General features: G+C 42.5%; 1 protein-coding gene across 1 annotated transcript in view; it reads left to right on the top strand.

Annotated features, from left to right (window-relative positions):
- Positions 1-8242: 8242 nt before the first annotated feature.
- The window catches only part of trim71 (tripartite motif containing 71, E3 ubiquitin protein ligase), a 29545-nt gene continuing 18859 nt past the window's right edge, over positions 8243-18928 (top strand). Inside the window, exon 1 of the mRNA XM_036537839.1 lies at positions 8243-8971. Within this exon, the coding sequence (XP_036393732.1) occupies positions 8288-8971 (684 nt within the window). The 5' untranslated portion in view covers positions 8243-8287. The remainder of the gene's footprint in view (positions 8972-18928) is intronic.

The following is an 18928-nucleotide window of genomic DNA, read 5'->3' as shown; positions in this document are numbered from 1 at the left end:
TGATAGGGCAGAGCTAAATATTGCCAAACAGTAAAAAATGAAAACATTAGATTTAACTATTGATTCCAGCAAAATTGCTCAGTATTGGTAAAATTACATCAATATCTCTGATCCTGATTGGTTGTAGGACCAAACAGGTCTCATCTAAACAACCACAGACTCTTTCCAAACCATTAATCACATGCTTCATCCGCACCACCAATCACAGACCTCTTTCAAAGCAATGCATTTTCTTCTCCAGCACTCAGAGTTGTGACAACTGCTTTCTGGTAGGAAACCCCCATTTTAAAGTGTGATATGAGAAACTTAATTCACTGGGGAATACTGGTCTGAAAAATTTAAAGGAAGATTAATGTCCCGGAGATTGCTGGCTGTGAGTTTGCTCTTGGCGCAAAGTATAAAAGGTGTTAATCTTTGTGGCCCCTCGTTGTGCAGGATATTCCTAAATAATGTCTGATGGGGCGCCCTCTTTCCCAGTAGTTAGTGTGGTACCCCTTGGAGAGCAGTGTGTGTGTCTGCAGGTCCTGGAGCTATTACCAAACCCAGCTTTTTTCAAATTGTCACTAATTTATACTCCTTCACTCAGGCTCCACACCATATTTTACCTTCAGTAATATATTTTTGAAATAAACAAAAGATGGACAATTGCTTTTTTGTTTTGTTTTGTTTTTGGAGAATAAGATGATATTTTTGCTACAGATGCAACTCTGTATTAACACAGGGTCGCATAGCTTCAGGTAAAGTCATATTGATTCAATCAAGACATTTTAGGATAGTCCTTATTTATGACAGTCTTTTCATCTTATAACTCTAATGAGTGCCTTTTAGATAGAGACTCCTTTTACACTATTACTTAAAATGTGACTTTGAATCTGAAAGTCATGAAGTTTGACTTTTTCAATTGTTGGTAGTAATGTGAACCAAAAAAAAAACACATGTCTACAAATCCCTTCCACACCAAGTATAAACCACCTTTGATGGCAGCATGGGATACACTTGTACCATGTGATACAACTGGGTTAAAAAATGCATAAAGGCTGGTGTAATGGAAGAAATCTAATGTGAAGCCAGTCTGGGGTAATATGCTCAACAGTCAGCATCACAGTGGGTCATTGGGTGAAAGAGCAGATTACAGTTTGGCCACAAGTTGGAATCAAGTAGTGCTGTGTGTACATTTAAAAATTCAAATACGTATAGGTGTATTTGGAGCAGAACACTCCTCTTATGCATTGTGATTGGCCAGTTGCAATAAAGCAGCTGACACAGAATGTTTTTGCCCAGAACTGAGGGGAGGGGATTTTGGAACCTGTTTCTCATTTCGGCCCCCTCCCAAGCCTTGCGCCAGACAGATTTACTCCTGTGCAGAAGAGTGAGGCTAGTGCTGATGGCTACAGAGAGGCCTGTGGTGTTCTAAGAAGAGCTTTCCCCCTGGACAGGATCCAGTCCTCATTCACCTTACAGGGCCAGGGAATAATAGCCAACTGACCTTGATTTCTCGCTCACCAGTGACCAAATCAACAGACGTATTCCAGCATCCCGCTGGCTAAGACTGCAGGCTTTCAGGATACTATAGGCTAATGCCTTTCAGGTTTATTTTCACATAGAATGTTACTGGGTGTCTATCGGGTACTATTCCTCACGATTACACGCTGACCTGTATGTCACACACACTTATCTTCCATGGGAGGCAGCAATTCAGCTTGAACAGTACCTACAGGCTAGAACTCACTGCTGCTTTGCCCAGGGTATGCAGTCAATCACACACATCACTTATAATCATATGTTAAACCTCAGGGCTCACAGGGAAGGCTTCTGTGTGACCCACAAGCAGACCATTTACAGGCTTTGTCACACACTGAAGGATGTATGATCAGGTCAAAATAGTTTTCTCTTGATTCTCAGTCATGCAGAGCCATACCATACGTATTAGAATAAGATGGCACTTCTCCAATACCCACTGACCTGCAAAACAATGTAGCACCTGTGAGAAAAACAGAAGATCTCGCCTGAGTCCGGACACTGAAGCAAGCCTGATCAAAGTGAAGGTGTTCTGTTTTACTTATTATTATTATATAAAACTTGGGAACTGTATATGGCAACCTACAAGCAGAGCTCCTTCACCACTCCTCCACACTGCTGCCTCACATGCACCTCCTGGAATAAGTGGCATATAAGGAAAACACACAGCTCAAACATAATTGCGTTGGACACCATAATAAACTCTCAGCAGTTTCCCAGAGTTAATACGGGGAACATGGGTTTCATTTCAGAAACTCTCATTTCCCTTTTTATTTTCCCCCAATCTGTGAACTCTCCCATAAAAGTAAGCAAACACACATGGGTGGGGGTGGATTTAACCTAACCGCTTTAGCCTTTGTCCTTAACTTTAGGTAACCACTTAAAGCAAATGCTTTTTTATAATTCTTACACAGTATTTCCAATTAATCTTAATGATGGCTGAACTAAGAACAAAAAGTAAAATGTACTTAAATTCTGCATTCAGAGTAATGATAAGTGTGAGTGTGATAACAACTAGTTTCAATGCCCATAAATACATCAGGGACAAAAATGTGTTTTGTTTCCAAATTATTTAGAAATGAAATACAGCAATACTGTAACTGTCTTAGAGCAATCTAGCTTTCCATTTTTCTTTGTACTCTGCGTGATTTTACCTTGGAATGTTGTCTTGACCGAATTATCTTGAAATATCCTTTAATGTTATTTGTCTATGGGGGATTAACTCCTGAGAGTGTTTGTCTGTCAGGTTTGGATGTTGCCCATAGCTGATCCACTTCGAGACACTTGTTTTCAGTGATGGCTGTGAACTGCAGATGCTGTAGGGACTGCAGACAACTCACCACGACACTGGTAATGAACCTGCTTTCTTCATTCCTGACTCAGCCACCTGCAGTATGAACCACATGCATTTTACAAATTTGTAATGTGTTACTTGGTGGCAATGCCTTTGTGTGCGTCACGTTAAATTATTTTAATTGTGAAAAAGAAATCAAGTTGTGTTAGATAATTTGGGAAAAATCCAGAAACTTTATTTGGCATTTTTTAAAACCAAAATGATATTGTAAGATGTGCACAGCAGCAGAGCAACTGGGTTAAATGCAGTCAAGTAAGAAAGCTGTTAATGGGCGCTAAAAAGATAATCCTGATAATCCTTATTTAATCTGGCATGATTGGTGAAAAACAACCATACACAGTGTTGGGATACTTATCAAATAAAGGTCAATGATCTGTCTGCTTTATTTGTATCTCATTGGCCGCCATTGCAAGTTACCCAGCAAGACTGAGTTAAGGTGGTTAGAAACTTAGGAAGGAGGTAGGGAGGTCCACTTCCTGAACAGTAGAGATGGCGGCACAAATCCTGATGTAACACATTATCTCACAGGCACGCCGGACTCCCCCAGTGACGACATGTCCCCATGTGACACGTATGATACATGGTCCCGCTCACAGGCGGGAGCCAGAGATCCCAGCTATGTTTGCTTAATACCCCCCCCCTCCTCATTGGAGCCACTGTGATACATCACTCCTCAGTGATTTATCCACTGTCTCGTCTCTCAGGAGGGCTGGGGGGCAGCAATAGGGCTGGAACAGTGCCCACAGGCAAGGCCTCTATTAATGTTTGGAGGACGCCATCACATGCTTTGGCCACATGACCACCCCTGTAATTCATTTTCTACATTTTTCAAAACACTTAACTTTCCCTGAAAGTTAAGAAGCATATATTGAATTATACTGAGTCTGACGGGGAGGAGAACTGAAAATGACGCTTAAGTGAGAGGCATTTCCTGTTTCGGTGCAGGGGCCTGCATACTGCAGCATTGTCACATCCCCAAAAAGCAAGAATAACCCCCCCCCCCCCCAGCCCTCTACCCCATACCCCAGACACCTGCCATTGCCAACGGTCATCTTCAGTGTGTGACTTGACCTTTCCGAGTTTCAGTGATTTTCTCTGTGCCTCCCTGAGTCCCTCCACCTCCTCTTCTGCTGCTTCCATGTAGAGACTAATGGAATGTCCTCGGAGCTGCTACGGTCTATGAGCGGGGGCATGAGCAAGAGAGGGCTAGGTGTAGTCTTGGGATCAAGGGACTAAGCGGGATGTGCACATTTGGGGGCGGGGGGGGGGGGGGGGGGGATTGGTGGCGTTTGCGAGTGGGGTAAAAATGGGCACTGGGAAGGGTTTATGAGTGAGGGGGAAAAGGGGGAGTAGCCAGACACGTCGCTATTTATCCGAGATAATAGGGATCTGGGGTCTCCTCCGCACTGCCGCGTTCATCCTGACCACCCGCCGCTTTATAGGGGGACTCACATCTGGAATCTAACCCCACCATGGCGCTCACTCCCCCATCTACAAAGCCTCAGCCACAGGGGAGCCTCAACCTGGTAACCTCCAACCCCCTCAGAAGGGGTAACTCGCTAAAGCGTATAGCAGTGTGGCTGAGCAACACACTACCACCACTGAACAAAACATGGCCACGTGACAAGCACAAACAGAAACAATCTTGTCCAACACATCTTAACTGGTCTCAGCCAGCTAAAGATATAGCTGGTTTCTTGTATATTAAAGACATACAATCAATGTTACTTTATATTTAAAGTAGTTCTGCCGCTCCCTGGAAATTGTGTTTTTGTTATTGCCTTCATTTTATCTGCCAGGGTGCCAAACGTTGTGTGTCATACAAATAAAGCCTTTTATATTACAGCTGCATGTTAAGAAACATTATCATTCTTACTTGGTTGTACATACATCTTGTATGCACATGATGTAGCTCTGAAACAGCAAACTAGGACCATTTAATGGGAGCTGGAAAGCATGGCATCAGTTAACAGAGGACCCTGAAAGCCAGAGCACCAACACCTTCATTTACATATGGCATGTCACATGATCACATGCTCAGTTTCACTTGTGTAACATGCAAAGAGGCCTTGAAGCTGCACAGTACACAGCAGTACTTACTCCCTAATACAACTAAAGAGTGCTCAGTTTGCTAAGATAACTCATTAACTGCAGTCTTCCACATTCTGCTTTTATTTTTTAATTTTTTTTTTTTTTTTACAGACACCTTGAACAGTATAGAAGGCTTTAATATAACAGACCAGTATATTCAAGCCTATTTTTTTCTGGAGAACACCAGACATTCTACATCAAGGAAATTTAATTTGTCTTATAAAACCCAATGCTAGTGTTGCAATGACACAACTGAAATAAATATTTTTTTTTCAACAATACTGTATTTATTGTGTTTTACCAGAACTGTCTTGAGAGAAATTCAACTAGAAATGTTGTGTTGAAAGAAGCTCCTCTGTGTGCATTACTGAAGTGAGTGGCAGTGATGGAGACAGAATGTGGCGCCCCCTGTTGTTGTCCCACGGGATATTATGGCCCTTCCACTGGCTTCAGCCAGATGTGTCACTGAATGTCTGAATACAGGAAGCCACCAGAGACCCACTCATTTTTGCTGATCAATCAATCTGAAAAACAAGTGAATGCAGAAATAATCAGCCATGTGACCTTGAGAGGGATACAGCCAGATGACGTCATTTCTCCACAGCCTGTCCCCATTCAGCAAATGAGAACTAATGTCCAACTAATACTTTCAAGTCTGCTACTTTGACATATTTCCTTATGTAAAGGCAGACATTGAAGAATTTACTGGCAATTGAACCAACATCAAAACCCACGGCGGCTCATGGATGGTTTAAGCTAAGCCTTTTTCATTTAGTCAAGAAGTGAACAGCAGTGTCCAAATTAGAATCCAAACACATGGCACTCTAGAGTTGCTGGCTCCAGGTGCTACGTCACGTTCTGTAAAGAAACTGGCTCAATCAAATTCTTACAGGCGAGTTGACATTATTTCTGGCCTGAAACTGTAAACTTTGTGCATCCGTTTAAGATCAATTTGCCTCAACAGCCAACACATCTTACCTACCGTATGTCATTTTTAAACCACTTTCCGAATTTAACTGGTTTCCATACGACTGTCGTTCAAAGCTGTGTGAGATGTCTTTCAATATAACTCAAGTTCAAAACAAATGTTATTATGGTTTGATTGATCTGTCTAGTAAAACGGACGTTGCTGTAATCCATTTAAGTTCCAGCCCGAATTCGAACCACAATCTAAAACTGGGCATGCATTGTTCAAACGAGCATTACATCGGCCATTTTGTTTGGGTTGTCAGTTATATTATCAATTTCATAGTAAAATTGGAAATACCTCATTCACTGTCTTTAAGGAACCTATAAACTAGCTATATCAAGGTTCCCTGGTGTACAGCTATTGCGTCTGATTACTTCTGTATAGCCTACAGATGCAAAGACTATCCTTGCTTTGCATGACAGCCATCTTGCAAGCGAACTGACCAGGTAACAACACTTGATTAGTGGACTCAGCCGTGTAGATCTCTGTAGCAAGTTTTAACCCACACTTTACTTTAGAGTTACATTCGGTTGAGTTAATTTTTCCACGGATTATGGATTCATGTATGGAAATATAGTTCTGTTTATATGTTTTAATATTAAAGCATGCGACGTAATATTAATTTCATTGAACCACGTGTAAAAACACCATGTTTACTGACAAGCCCACAACTTCATCCTTTTAATTTGTCTTTACCCCACGTGATTCCACACCTATGAAAAAACTCCATATATGTCCGGCAGAGTGTCACAGTGTTGCTACCCACCAAAATGAAGTTCTCAAGTAGCTGTCGCAGAATTTCCATTGAGTTTGGCGCCCTGCTTCTGTGATCAGGTCTTTAAAGCGCTAGCCGTAATTGCGAATATCAAATTATTCAAACTATTTGACCGGCAAGTAAAGTTGCGTTACACAGTAAAATACGCTCGTTTTTTCTTTTCATGCCGTTTCTACATATATGTTGTTGTCATACCAGGGGATTTCAGATACTGTTAGATAACGCTGTTTGTAGTTCGAGCGCTGGCCTGACCACTTGAATTCAAATTCCAAGGCTGACTGAGCACACCCGAGATGCGCTTCGCATGGTTGGAGGCGACAGTGAGTGGCAGTTTCATTGTGTTTCCTCCAAAGCGCCCAGCCCCCTCCTCATCTCGTGAAGCCTAGACCCTGCGCGATCAGGCGGAAGCGTGCTCTCTCCTTTCGGGATTAAAGGTATTCTGATCAGTTTCGCCAACACACGTCTCCTCGACTGGCCCGGCGCACATAGCCGGCTACATTTCTGTTACCTCAAGTATGCCTGGAGAGGAGAGGCGCAAGTAAAAACATTTCTTTGGTCACCTCAGTAGCGCCCGACGAGCCGACACTATTGCGTGCTTTTCCGTTGGATGTTCCAGAAAGACCGACGGAAAACACTGCATTTTTCTGCAGGAAAGGGGCTGCTTTGTGATTAGTTCCATGTATGGTTCTCGCACGGGCACGGCAGCTGCGAGGAGCTGAAGAGGACATTCAACCGAGGAGCGGAGTATTTTCACGGAGACCCGACCCCACAGAACTCGGCATCGGATTGCATCGGCCAGGCTACTTCTGATCAAATGCTTTGATGAATTATTTAATTGCTACTTGACCGACTTCACCTCTGTTCACCGTCACTGACGCCGTGGAAGGATAACCGATGGTGGACTAGAGAGATAGGCAAACATTATTTTTGAAAAGAAAAGGATATAGTAATATCGGAGTAGGAAAATTGATACAGTATTGAGCGTGTAGCGCGTGTCGTCATGCGGTGGCGGGGGAGGATAGGAGTAGGAACCTCACCGCGGATTTCATGTTTCGCAACGATGTTACTGATGTATTTCTTAGGATTATAAAACATACCTCAAAGATGTCAATAGAACCTCACTAACCCGCCAAAACAATGATAAAGCTTTGCACTATTCGACATTGTGTGAGAAAATATCCAAGGAATGAACAAATTGAGATTCTTTTATCAGGCTACAATTTCTGAACTACAAGTAACACTGAGTAAAGACTATTTAAATGTTAAAAATTGGAATCTGAAAGTTATCATTGAAAGCAGTTGAATTTGGAATAGACCATACTAACAGGGGCATATCTATAATTATTTTGTCTGTTCAGAATATGTTTTCCAAAGACAAGTTCCTAGAATATTTATTTCGAAAGAAGGCATGGGATACATTTACAACCAGTTAGAGATCTGACGTGAGAAGTAGCTATTTGGCGTAAAAAAAATAATCAAGGAAGCATTTCGGGATTTTCCAGAAAGTAAAAAGATTCAAGTGTATGTTTCAGTGTAACGTTTTTTAAGTTAATATTGTCCTCCATTAGATGCGGAGCAAATGGCTTCATTTCCAGACTCCGATCTGCAGACATGCCCCCTTTGTAAAGAATTGTGCGGTTCCTCCGCTCCGATATCCTCCAACTCGTCTACCTCATCATCATCGTCTCATACCTCGAGCTGCTCTACCTCATCCTGCAGAAGGCTCCTCGTTCTGCCCTGCCTCCATGCCTTCTGCAGGCAGTGCCTGGAAGGTCAGCGCAGCCCCGGCGACCCCTTGAAACTTCGGTGCCCGACATGTGACCAAAAAGTCTCCATCTCCGAATCCGGGATGGACGCGTTGCCGTCGTCGAACTTCCTCTTGAGCAACCTGCTGGACGTGGTGGTCTCCTCCGAGGAGCATAGCAAGACGGGCTGCAGGAGCAACAGCCACCCCCACGGCGGCCTCCTCCGGCCTCACCACCTCGCGGAGCCACAGTGCAGCTCTTGCGACGAGGGCAACCCCGCTACCTCACACTGCCTGGATTGCCAGGAGTACCTCTGCGACAACTGCGTGCGCGCACACCAGCGGGTCCGCCTAACCAAAGACCACTTCATCGAGAGGCTGATCGAGAACCTGCACCTCGCTAGCCGAACCAACAACTCCAACACTCCCGTGTCCCTGTCCCAGTCCTATCACTCGAACTACTCGCTGCTGCCCGTCTTTCAGGATAGGACGAAGTACTGCCAACAACACGACAGTGAGGTGAGTGCAGTCCCTCCAGGATGACAGCGTGACCCAGCCCTAGTGATCAATGTTATTTATGTCCACCTGTAATGTCTACCTATATCCACAACAAAGTCTTGGACGGTTTAGCACTTGCGTAACTAATTCAGGCGATTAACAGCATCGTATGTACAGTTTCCTTCTAATGGAGTGACTTTTCTTTTGGGCATTTCGTGCCCAGTGTGGCCAGTGAAGATCATTTTAAGGCTGATGTACATTTAGTTTGTGCTGTTCACTGAAATGGCACTGAAATGTCTTCCACTTTGTAATGTGGGTGAAAGATACAGTACCTCTGTTTATGGGCTTTAGTAATCTGGTAGCTCAGGCTGCAGTAATTATCTTTGTAGGATTATTTTAGTAAGTGGAATAATGTCTTTGTCAGTCACAGTTCTTTCTTGGCAACACACACAAACACGGGTATTATCTAAAAATTGCTTTTTAGTAACTTGTATAGTTTGTATTCATTTTGCAGATGCTTTTTATCCAAAGCAACTTATACTCACTTGTAAGCCGCTTTGCCTAAAAGTATCTTGGATAAAAGCAAGTATAGTCACTGAAAGTTAGATGTATTTGGTCTCATTAAGTGTCACTTTTTCATTACCTTGGTGACTCACCACAGTAAGAGTTAAACAGCCATTTCTATCAGACAGGGGAGAATCCACCCATCATGAAGCCAGACATAAACAGTGTGATGTTTTGTAAATATATATTTAGTAGTAGTCGTATTTAGTATATATTTACCCAGTGATGAGAATCAGCACTTTGTCAGATTACCCTGTCTCGGGGATTCTGCGCTAACGTAGTTGCGTAATGCTTGTCAGAATGAATGCAGCAACAACTGACTGGTCACTATATGTCAGTGCAGTGATCTTAGGGCATCCTGCTCCTAATACACAACCTGGGAGTGCTTGATATGCCATCAAAGATGATAACCTACCCCAGACCATGACACAGCATGGCCCACCCATCAGCAGACCGTGACCTTTTCATCTTTTGGGATTTTCTACAAGGCATGCATTGTTTCCGCATTTTGGAAGCTTCTAATGTAATGGGTGCGAGTACAGCATAGACAAAAGTTTGGGACTTTGCCCTGCATGACAAGCACATGGAAAGTCCATGAGGAAAGCCCCCCCAAAAGACTGAGGTTTATGCTGCTGTGCAGTACTCTCAGGCCCATCACACAGGGACATCACAGATCTCCCCTCTTACTATTGGATTGTGACAGCATAGTAGTATCATCTCTGCTCTATGCCTAATTGTCTAGTATGCGCTTTTGTAAGGTGCTCTGGATAAGAGTGGCTGTGAAATGACTTAATGTAATGTTAATTGTGTCGCCGATTGTCTACATTTTCCGTTAGCAATGATGCTAATCTGTGCAGGAAAATACAAAGCATGTGTATTGTGCTTTGATGGAGCTGTGGTCCATCAAACCTACAGCTCTTATGTGTTGGAAGAGCACTAGCGAAACGTAGGGAAAAAGAGCTGCAGATTTCATTGTTGTCCTTTTATATTGAATTTAATTCTGTTCATTGTTAAATAGCCTTTGTGATTTTAACCACTGTTCGTATATGCTTTCCTGTTTGGAGGAGAAATCACATGGCAATGAACTCACATGCCTGCAATGAACTCTGGGACATAGGACAAGGTGGCCGGCATTGAACATTTGTTACACACATCCTCTCATTGTAGTCATAGTACTTATATTCCAACAGTGTCTAGTGTGTTGCATACTTCTTGTTTGCAACATATTGTATTGATGTCAGTCAAAGTCATAGTCAAATTTGTAATTAACAAGGGACTGTAAATTACAGTGGAGAGGAATGGCATCAGGACTTTGTTGACACAGAAACCACATGCAGTGTGAGCATTAGGATGGTCTGTGGTTAGAGAGATACACCTCGCAGTTTCATGTCGTAAGGGGTTGCATGTTTGATTTTTTTTTTTCGTGAGAGGACAAGAAATTACTAAAAGAAATGGGGAGGAGGGACCCCTCCTTTGTCAGGCCTCTCAGAAGTTTCTCTGAAACATTGTGAGCAGAGTTTTTGTGTTTTTTTTTTTATATTAAAACCAGTGCTGCACTTGAGCATGAAAGAGTAAGAAGATGTACATGCAAGAGTATGATTGATTGACAGGCTAGCTTAAATGTGAGTTAAAGGAGGGCTCTCCACTGGAAAGCAAGCTTTGGTTATTGAATTGATCAGAGACCAAACATATGTTCCTATAGTTTCAAAGATGAAAATTGCATTAACATATAAAATGGTATTGTCGATGGATTGCGCAGTCTGTTCCAGCTGCGCGTGAGGATATTGAAGGTAAGACCTCTTGCTGTCTATGTGCATGCTGTAAGGTCGCAGAGCATGGTTGGAAAATTATGTCATGTCTGCGTGTGGATTTTGTCTCCGGCTTGGTTTCACACAGCTGCTGCAGTTTCCAGACACTTGTGCACAGCCTTGTGTCTGAAAAGTACAACAGTGTCTCACTGGGTTTCAGCACGTGCTTTTAATGGGTGAATTGACTTGATTTTAATGGAGGTGAAATTGAAGTAAATCTGAATTTGAACTGCTTGTGAGCATGAACAAAACAGCTTTAAGGAGCAAGAAAGGTGGGAAAAGGTGTTTCAGATCTGTTTTAAATGCAAGTGTGCTTAAAGCCTACGTGGGATTGGGTGCAGGGTGCTGATGTGCTGTGTCATAAAATTCTGTCATATCATTTTCCCCTTTGCATAGCACTTCAGCAACTATGCAAAGTTTGATAACGTTATCTTCACCATAGAGAGCCTTGTGGGGACCAGCCTATAACATGTTTCTCCTTGATATTGATCATCTTAAAAATCTCATAACATTCTCATCTCAGCTGGTTGAATTCCCATTTACAGCAATTGCATTCCAATCGGCCACGCAAATGTAGCACTTCTGGAGGCTTCGGAGTTTGCAGCGTACTTCGTTTATCAGTGCAATTAGAATTTTGATATTCAGCCTGGTACATCATTTAACATTTGGTAATGTTACCCCAGGTCAGTAGTTAATTATTCATTTGAATAAAGTGAAGGCATGCATTGGTGGACATATTATGCTTTAATGCTTTTTAGACGTTTTTAAAGGTTTTTAGTTGCGTTATAAATCAATCCCAGTATGTCTGCCGTTTACACTAAAATCTGAAGACCTTATACCCTAATGTAATAAATACCCATTCAACCCTCATATCTGTGTTCTAGTCTTGAATACAGATGTGTGTTTGTGTCAACTTTGAATCTTTTTAAATCACTGGGGCAGCTGTGAAAGCAGGCATTCTTTAGCAAAGTTCTCAGCCACAGTTTTAGTGAATGTTCAAACCTATAAATGGATAACATGTTTAGTGTAATAAGTATGTTTAGTGTAACATAATAGTGTAGCATAAGTATGTTTACTGTAGCATAATAAATACGAGCTCTGTAAATTGCCCCGGGTAAGGGTGTCTGCTTGAGAAATAATATTAATAATCTCACCTTTGTTTTTCCCTCACCTCCGTACAGAAAGCAGAGTCATGCTGATCTGTTCTGGGTTGATTCTTCCCCCTTGCTCTTCCTCTTATATCCTGCATGCAGGGCTGTCCCTCTGACCACCGGCTGCAAGCGTGATGCATGCAGCTAAAGCAGGAGGGCTGCCATGTTGGTGCTGCTGCGCTTTGACAAATTAACATTCTCTCTAATCGCACAAATTGGACCCCGTGATGCGAAGACCGTGAGACAACTCGATTAGTTCAGCAGGTGGTGGTCTATTTTAAGGGTGGCCTCGGCCACTGAGAACTGGTATGCCCAGTAGCATCCCTGTATCCCGTGTAACTCTACTGTGGTGGTGCTGTGTACAGTACACAGATCTTTCATATGTGAGGAATAATTTCAATGTGAGGAAAAATTTTTCAGATGTCTGCCTTTTACGAAATCTATTAGTTTTACATGTATGCAGACAGATCCAAGTAAATGTAATCCCCATTTACTGTATTTTCAATAAGAAATTGATAGGTTTGGATTACAGATGTGAATATGAAACAGTTTGATGCAAAGTCCATCAGCTTTGTTTGTGTATAATTTTAACAATTTAGCAGTTACATTTTTAAAAGTTCAAAAGGGGTGATCAGAAAGCTTTACCTCTTCATGCAGTGAGCTACAGCTGAACAGAGCTGTGATACTCTTTTGTTTTAGAGGAGCCTCTGAGTTTGCTGACATGATTATATCTTTCATAAAGGGGACGGAGCTACAGGAGCTGTGAGTGAGTGTGATTGCAGTCTGTGATGAATAATGGATTCTTGTGGTTGTGACATTGCTGTAAGCCTGTATCTTCTGCTTGAAATGTAGGGCATGTGACAGGCAGAGTGCGGAGCTACAAAGGAGATTGTTGTCACAGTGAGGCCGTGTGGCCAGGGTCTGTACACTCTGAGCTTGAATCGAACAGCTTACACCTCTGCTGTGGGAGGAATCCATCGCAGGCACCACCAGAGCACTGCATGCTGACTTCGATGTCTGAGGTGACCGTTGTCCCTCTCCATACCCACGTCCGGTCAGACGGATCAGAGAAATCTGAGAAATGCAAAAACCATGAGAGGTCACAGGCACTCCCCTCAGGTGTAAGTTGGGAGGGAGGTGAAAAATAATTACCTGGAGCACACTCAGGTGTGTCCAGCCAAAGCATGTGTTTTTGAATGTACTATATTTCAAAGAAACCACTGTAGGGCTAGAGGAAGAGTGCAGCCAGAGCTGTAGCTCATGATGTATCGGAGGAGAAGAGTGTGGTCTGGGACAGACAGAAGCTGTAGGAGAAGGTGAGCAGCAGCTCTCTGGCTCACCGCGCTGCAGGCCATGTGCTCAGGAGAGAACACACAGGAAATACTCACACAGGAAGTACTTAAACCAGACAGATTCTCCTGGAATTCTGTGACATCATCCCCTGGAGGACTGGATTGGACTGGGGTGGGGTGGTGGTGGACTGGAGTTTGTGGGGGGTTGGGTGGGGGGTAGGGCAGGAGGGAGGGGGAGTGGGGGGGGTCGGGTTTGGCAGAGCAAACGTTCACTCTCTCTTCAAGGAGCTAACCCACCTGGAGTTGGAGAGGGTGTTTAAAGTAGGGTAGTAAAAGGAGGAATTTGGGGTGGGGGGTGGGGGGGGGGACTCTGTGGTCGCATGCGGTCCCATCCAGTCTGGACATCTGCAGGAGCGGTTCGGCTGCTCTACAGGGCTCACTGACTGAACATTCCTGCCGCGTCGTGGGGGGAGGAAATCCTGAATGTGAAAGGTCAGACAATAGTGTCAGCATCCAGGAGGTCAGGGGGGCTGGAGTCAGCGTGGCCCTTAACGGCTGGTGACGACCTTAAGGGGTCTGAAAGAAGGTCCCTGACTCCAGGTAGGGCCTCATGTCTCCACAATGGACTGCTCGTAAAGAGGAGCGATTAAACCCGATTAACACTCCTTGCTGTAAACGCAGCTCCGCGCCCAAGTGCAGCCTTTGAGCGCTCATGTTCCCTTTTATTAGGACTTTAATGAGAGATTTCCTCTTAACCTTTTACTGGTCACACAATGGCGTGGATGCAGCCCTTTTTAATGCGTGGTGAAGAGTAAACCATTAGTATCTGCAGACCTGAATATTCAGAGAGATGAGAGGAACACCTCAAATGCAGCTATGCCTTCCTCAAGCATAAATCTACTCAATAGAAACCAGACAAATGCACTAAAACTACTTATGTACATTACATTACATTATTGGTATTTAGCAGACGCTCTTATCCAGAGCGACTTATATCAACATTTACTTATGTATATATACTTATGTAAAAGCTTAATTTTAAATGCTAATTATTGTTTATTTCTATTTGTGTTCATGTTTTTATCCATTCATACATGTATTATTTTTCATTAATACAAATTCTGTGAAAATAAACTTAAAATAAGACAATTTATAGGAAATCACAGTTGGAGTGTAAGAGAAGAGAGTATGTGCTCATGTGTTTGAGTTTTTTGTTTTATTTATAGAGACGTGTGCTTTTTTTGACATCTGGTGAATGAAATTAATAACTGCACATATTTGCTGGAATTCCTCCAGAGGACCTGGAATGATTTAATTCAATTGATTTTATTGCTGGATTTTCCAAACTCAAACCCTAAGCCATAATTTCATTACATAAATGAATTAAAATCAGGAATGTGCTTTTTGGAGTAATTCATTTTAACTGGTGCAAGTCATGGCACTTTCTTAGGGTCATTGTGCTAGCTCTCATTTCTGATGTCCTACGCGTGCAGTAAGGCTGTTTATTGGCTTCCTGGCCGAAGAATAGACTTCACTTTCACTAAAGTTATTTTGGACACATCAGTAGCTTGTAAATAACTAAAATTAACAGTTTTAACTGCAGTTTTGGTCCAAACCACACAGCTGAGTAGGATGTGGTCTGGCTAATTAGGCCTCTGAAGGTAGTTTAGATTTGTTTGTCTCTTGGAGGGTTAGCTCATTTAAAAGCAGTGGATGAACCTGAACTACTGGATCATGCAGCAACATTTCTCTATGCCAAGTGGCACAAGCGTTATTTGTCCAGAAACCCTCACAGGCTTGTATGTGAATATTATAAGATATATTTATTCATAAGGTCTGCGTAACTTAACATTAAATCTGCTTTATCAATCTGCAGTTAGCCAGTTGAAACTTGAAGAGGCAGCCTGTGTCCCCTTGACCATTGGCCATTGAAGAGGCTTGGATGATTGGTTCAGATAATCCAACAAATGCTCTTGGCTGTGGATTGAATTGTGGGAATGTGCCATCTCCATGGAAACTCCTGCAGAGGGGGGAAGCTTCATGGGAAAAGCCCCACCTCTGAAACTCTGGCCCCTGTCTTTTCTGCCCTCGGGCTGCAGGTCAGAGGCCAGTAGGTCAGGCCAGAGTGGGTGCCATGCTGTTGCATTGTGGGCCAGGCCAACACCATAAACATAAACCTCAAGGCCTTTTTTACAAATCATTTTAATGACCAGTCTGTCACGCTCTCAGAATTTTATCTGCCCATTTAAATTCTTGTTGGAAAAAAAACATCACCCTGTTTCTTTAACATGCTTAGCTATCAGTACTTTTACAAATCTAGGGGATTTATTTTTTTTTTCTCTCAGCAGCAATGACTTAATCTTGCTGAATGGAAGGTGTGTGGTATTAGCAGGCTAACATTATGTTCTCTTTTCACTCTCACAGTGTAATACCTGACATATTTTGTGCACAAATGGGTCACAACTGAAGTAAACAACAATAAAAAAAAAAAATCTGTAACAGTTGTTTAGGATGGTGTTTCTCAGTCCTACTCCTGGACCCCCCCCCCTGTCCTGCATATCTTCTATCTATCCTTGCTCCAAACACACCTGATTGAAATTAGTGCGCTTGCTCTTGATTAAATCAGGTGTGCTCAGCTAATCAAAAGTGCCACTGATGAGTTCAGTCAGGTAGGTAGAGCAGGGAAAGATGGAAAACGTGCGGAGCAGGGGGCCCCCAGGAGCAGGATTGAGAATCGGTGGTCTTGGACTGTATGATAAAAATGATAAATTTTAGGAATTCATGTTAACTTCTTTGTGACAACCTTGACCTGTCCTAAATCAGCATTTCCTGCATGGACATATGTCATTATTTATTCACTCACATCAATGTTGTACATTTGATGTATTTTCCAGTTACACAGTAGTCTCCATTTTATTCATAACCCTGATTAAATGGGGAAAAACATGATACTGTGCGTAATGGATTCTGCTTTAAACATTTTGAATGTGTTATAGTTCAGTCTTAATACTATTGCGCAGAACAAAATCATGTTGTTTAAAAGTGTTCACTTTTATTCCAGAAACTGTGAAGGTCACATTTATTCACACTCCTGTAGTTAGTTTTGAAAGTCATCCTCTGGCATGGATTATACTGACAGTACACTTCCTGCAGTGTTTTATGAGGTTCTGGCACTTCTGAGGGGAGATTTTTTTTTTACTGTTCCTCCAGGCAGAATTGCTATAGGATATTCAGATCTTCTTGTTTTAATTTTTTTTAACTGTTTCTTGAGTTCAAGTATTAAAATATTTTATATGTTCCATTGGACTGAGGTCTGCATACTGAGAGGATCATCCGAGAACATTCATTTTTCATTTCAGTTTGGATGGATCGGATCATTTTCTTTGGAATGTTCATTTTCTGTGAAGTTTGAGCTTCTCTGTGTAACGAAACAGGTTCTTTGGTTGAAATGCCATCAGATGAAGAGTATCAGAGTTGATATCTCCCTGTATGAGGAGTTATCATACATGCAAAACAACTGTATTTCAGAGTGGCCATGGGTCATCTCTCAGTGTAAACATTTTTACCATGAAGTATAATGCTGATGAGAATGTCCAAAAAGTTTTGCTTTCATCTGATCATCTGAATGTTGACGAACGTAAATTGAACAGTTTGTCCTGGATCATGTGCATCTACTAAATAAATGACATCATATAAAATTATACTGAAATGTATTGTAGGCTGTAGGAAAAGGCAATCTTAGCTCTGAACTCAGTACCGAGCTGTAACTGTAGCAGTCTCTGAGCTCAGAACCAAGCTGTAAGCGTAAGTCTCTGAGCTCAGCACCAAACAGTAACCGTAACAGTCTCTGAGCTCAGCAGACCAGTCACACGGGTTCTTTTGCATTCCTCACATGTTGCTGATGTGTGGCTAGCGCTCTGCTTGCTTGTTTTTTAACCGGAGTCATCTATCTGCTCTGTAATGTGACGCCTCTTGCCCAAGACAAACAAGGCCCTCTGAAATATTTTTTTCCCCTTTTTAATCTGTGTTAAATGCAGTAATATGGTGTGAGAATGACAATTCGAATCTTGTAACAGAAGGGTGTATATATTCAATACTTTAAATTGTTTTGTATTTCATAAGCAGCTTCTCTGACAGCAGAGAGGTTTGTGAATCATTTCTAGAGGCACACAGACGTACCAGACAAGGAAAATATTACAAAATATAGAAAAAGATAGCAGACCATGAGTATAGCCTCCGATGGTACTTTAACCCTGCTCTTTTCATTTGACTCATAACCTTTGGCTGAGTGAGCATGCATTGGGCTGCTTTGAAGGTGACAGAGAATCCCTGGCAAACTGTAAAGCTGGACATATTGACAGGCGGTAGGGGAAGCAAATCAGACAAGCCTTTAAGAAAGCTCATATCTGCAAATCTACATAATTGAGTAATGTGTTCCGATAATTATCATGGATTTTTGTTTGGTTTGCCTTTGTTTTGGGTGACCTTGTTGTGCAATGACCGGCTGTTTAAATGGTGTTCGGCACTGACATGCAGGCGGAACCAAACCAAACCATTGTTGCTTCTCTCATTCCTGTAGAAGAGACTGCTTGGGGTTGGAGTGTTTTCTGATTGGTGGCTGGTTTCTTGTGGTGGTATCCATAAAGCGACCCGAAAAGCTTTGCAGTGTGTGTTTTATTACCCCCGTCTTAGTTCCCCCCCCCCCTTCACCCCCACCCCATTCTTTTTCCCCTCTTTGTTTTTAACCATTTTCAGGTGCCCTGTGTGCTTTGATACACAGTCCGACAGGGTGCATGTAAAACAGGCCAGCTTTGAGCGGGAGGCTGAGAGAAGGACACCAGATAACAGAGTTTTTTGTCATCGAATTTCTTTCAAATGAACAATGTTACAGTTCAGGTGTTAGGAATAGTCAACAGGCCCTAAAGGTTGACCCGAGTCCGATTTCTGGCAACCAGATCCACAGCTTGTGTGATTATCTAACAGTTAGAAACAAGAGACAAAATGTCCACCACCGGAGTAGATTTTACTAGCTTTTGTTACATGAGAATGCTGATGTTGCGTTAAGTAGAATTGGCTTCTCCTTTGAAGGTCTTAAGAGTGTCATTTTGTCCCCCTAGATCAAAGAGGGTTGCCACTAGTGGTACATGCATGTCTGAATGTTTA

Source organism: Megalops cyprinoides, chromosome 10 (genome assembly GCF_013368585.1).
Source record: "Megalops cyprinoides isolate fMegCyp1 chromosome 10, fMegCyp1.pri, whole genome shotgun sequence".
In the NCBI taxonomy this organism is placed as follows: domain Eukaryota; kingdom Metazoa; phylum Chordata; class Actinopteri; order Elopiformes; family Megalopidae; genus Megalops; species Megalops cyprinoides.
The sequence above is the reverse complement of the archived record's forward strand: the minus strand, read 5'-3'. Positions and strand labels throughout refer to the sequence as shown.